Here is a 1,135-nt window from a genome sequence, read left to right as displayed (position 1 = left end):
ATATATATACAAATACTATATGTTTCTGCCTCTTCTATACCAACGCACACATAGTATGGATATTTATTAATACAAACACACTTCTACACAAACAAATGCCCGCACGGACACATATATATATATACGTAAATGAGAAATTGCACACAGAACCGCACGTACATACGTCAGGGCACACACACATGTCCACCTACCTGTCCAATTGTATCGTGTCCGGATGTTGGTGACTCACGGCCCTGTAAGCTCAGACGCCCATCACTGCCTACCGGTGTGTCGCTACCTACGCCCATGCCTACCTCACTACCCACAGCTGGATCGCCCTCGACCCCGAGTGTGGGGGGTGGGGACACATTCCACGCTAACTGACCGTTGTACGGCCCGTTGCGAGCCCTTGGACTGCCAGAGGGGTCTTGCCTGGCCTGCGGTAGCCCTACTTGCTGCTGTAATTGGTATTGCGGGTGTGCTGGGTGTTGTTGTTGTGGTGGTGGTGGTGGTGGTTGTTGTTGTGGTTGCTGCTGTTGTTGCTGTAGTTGTTGCTGCTGTTGCAGGCGTTGTCTCTCGGCCATCATCTCATACATGCCAGGTGCCATGCCCCCTTCACTTTCGCCTAAACCACCTCTCAACGATCCCTGTAGCTGGGCCATGGCTTGTGCTTGTGCCTGTGCCTGTGCAGCCTGTACCTGCTGTTGGTTAGTAATCTGGCCTTGTGCATCCCACTCTGGTTGCCCAGGGTATCCCATGGTTTGCATTCCCCCACCAATGCCTACAGGCAGGTACATGAGTGGCCCGTATTCACTGCCATATTGCTGGGGAAAGTTCGGCATGTTCTGGTAGCCGTAGAACATTTGTTGCTGTTGCTGTTGCTGTTCGTCTTGCGGGTATGGCATGTAAGCGCCGGGGGCGTACGCAGCTGGTCCATACATATAGTACGGATACTGCCCTGTGCCTGTGCAAAAGAGAGGAGGATGAGAGTTGAATTTTTGAACCCAGGAGACAAAACTAAGCACCAATTTGTAGGTGGGAACACCGTATGGAAATTTTAAATAGTTTCTAAGTTTCCTTTGAAGCAATCTGAACATGTGAGGCCGCCGACCCCCTATTATAGAGCCCGTGTAGCGATGTTAGGTTGAAGAAGTGG

General features: G+C 51.1%; 1 protein-coding gene across 1 annotated transcript; it reads right to left on the bottom strand.

The window, feature by feature from the left end:
• Positions 1-191: 191 nt before the first annotated feature.
• SARC_15412 (hypothetical protein) lies at positions 192-925 on the bottom strand (the record flags this gene model as incomplete). The annotated part of the gene is made up of 1 exon (XM_014290466.1): positions 192-925. A coding segment is annotated over exon 1 (729 nt), but the record flags the coding sequence as incomplete, so codon positions are not given.
• Between the last annotated feature and the right edge of the window lie 210 nt (positions 926-1,135).

Source organism: Sphaeroforma arctica, assembly GCF_001186125.1.
Source record: "Sphaeroforma arctica JP610 unplaced genomic scaffold supercont1.6081, whole genome shotgun sequence".
NCBI lineage: Eukaryota > Ichthyosporea > Ichthyophonida > Sphaeroforma > Sphaeroforma arctica.
This window is presented reverse-complemented; position numbering and strand designations above follow the sequence as displayed.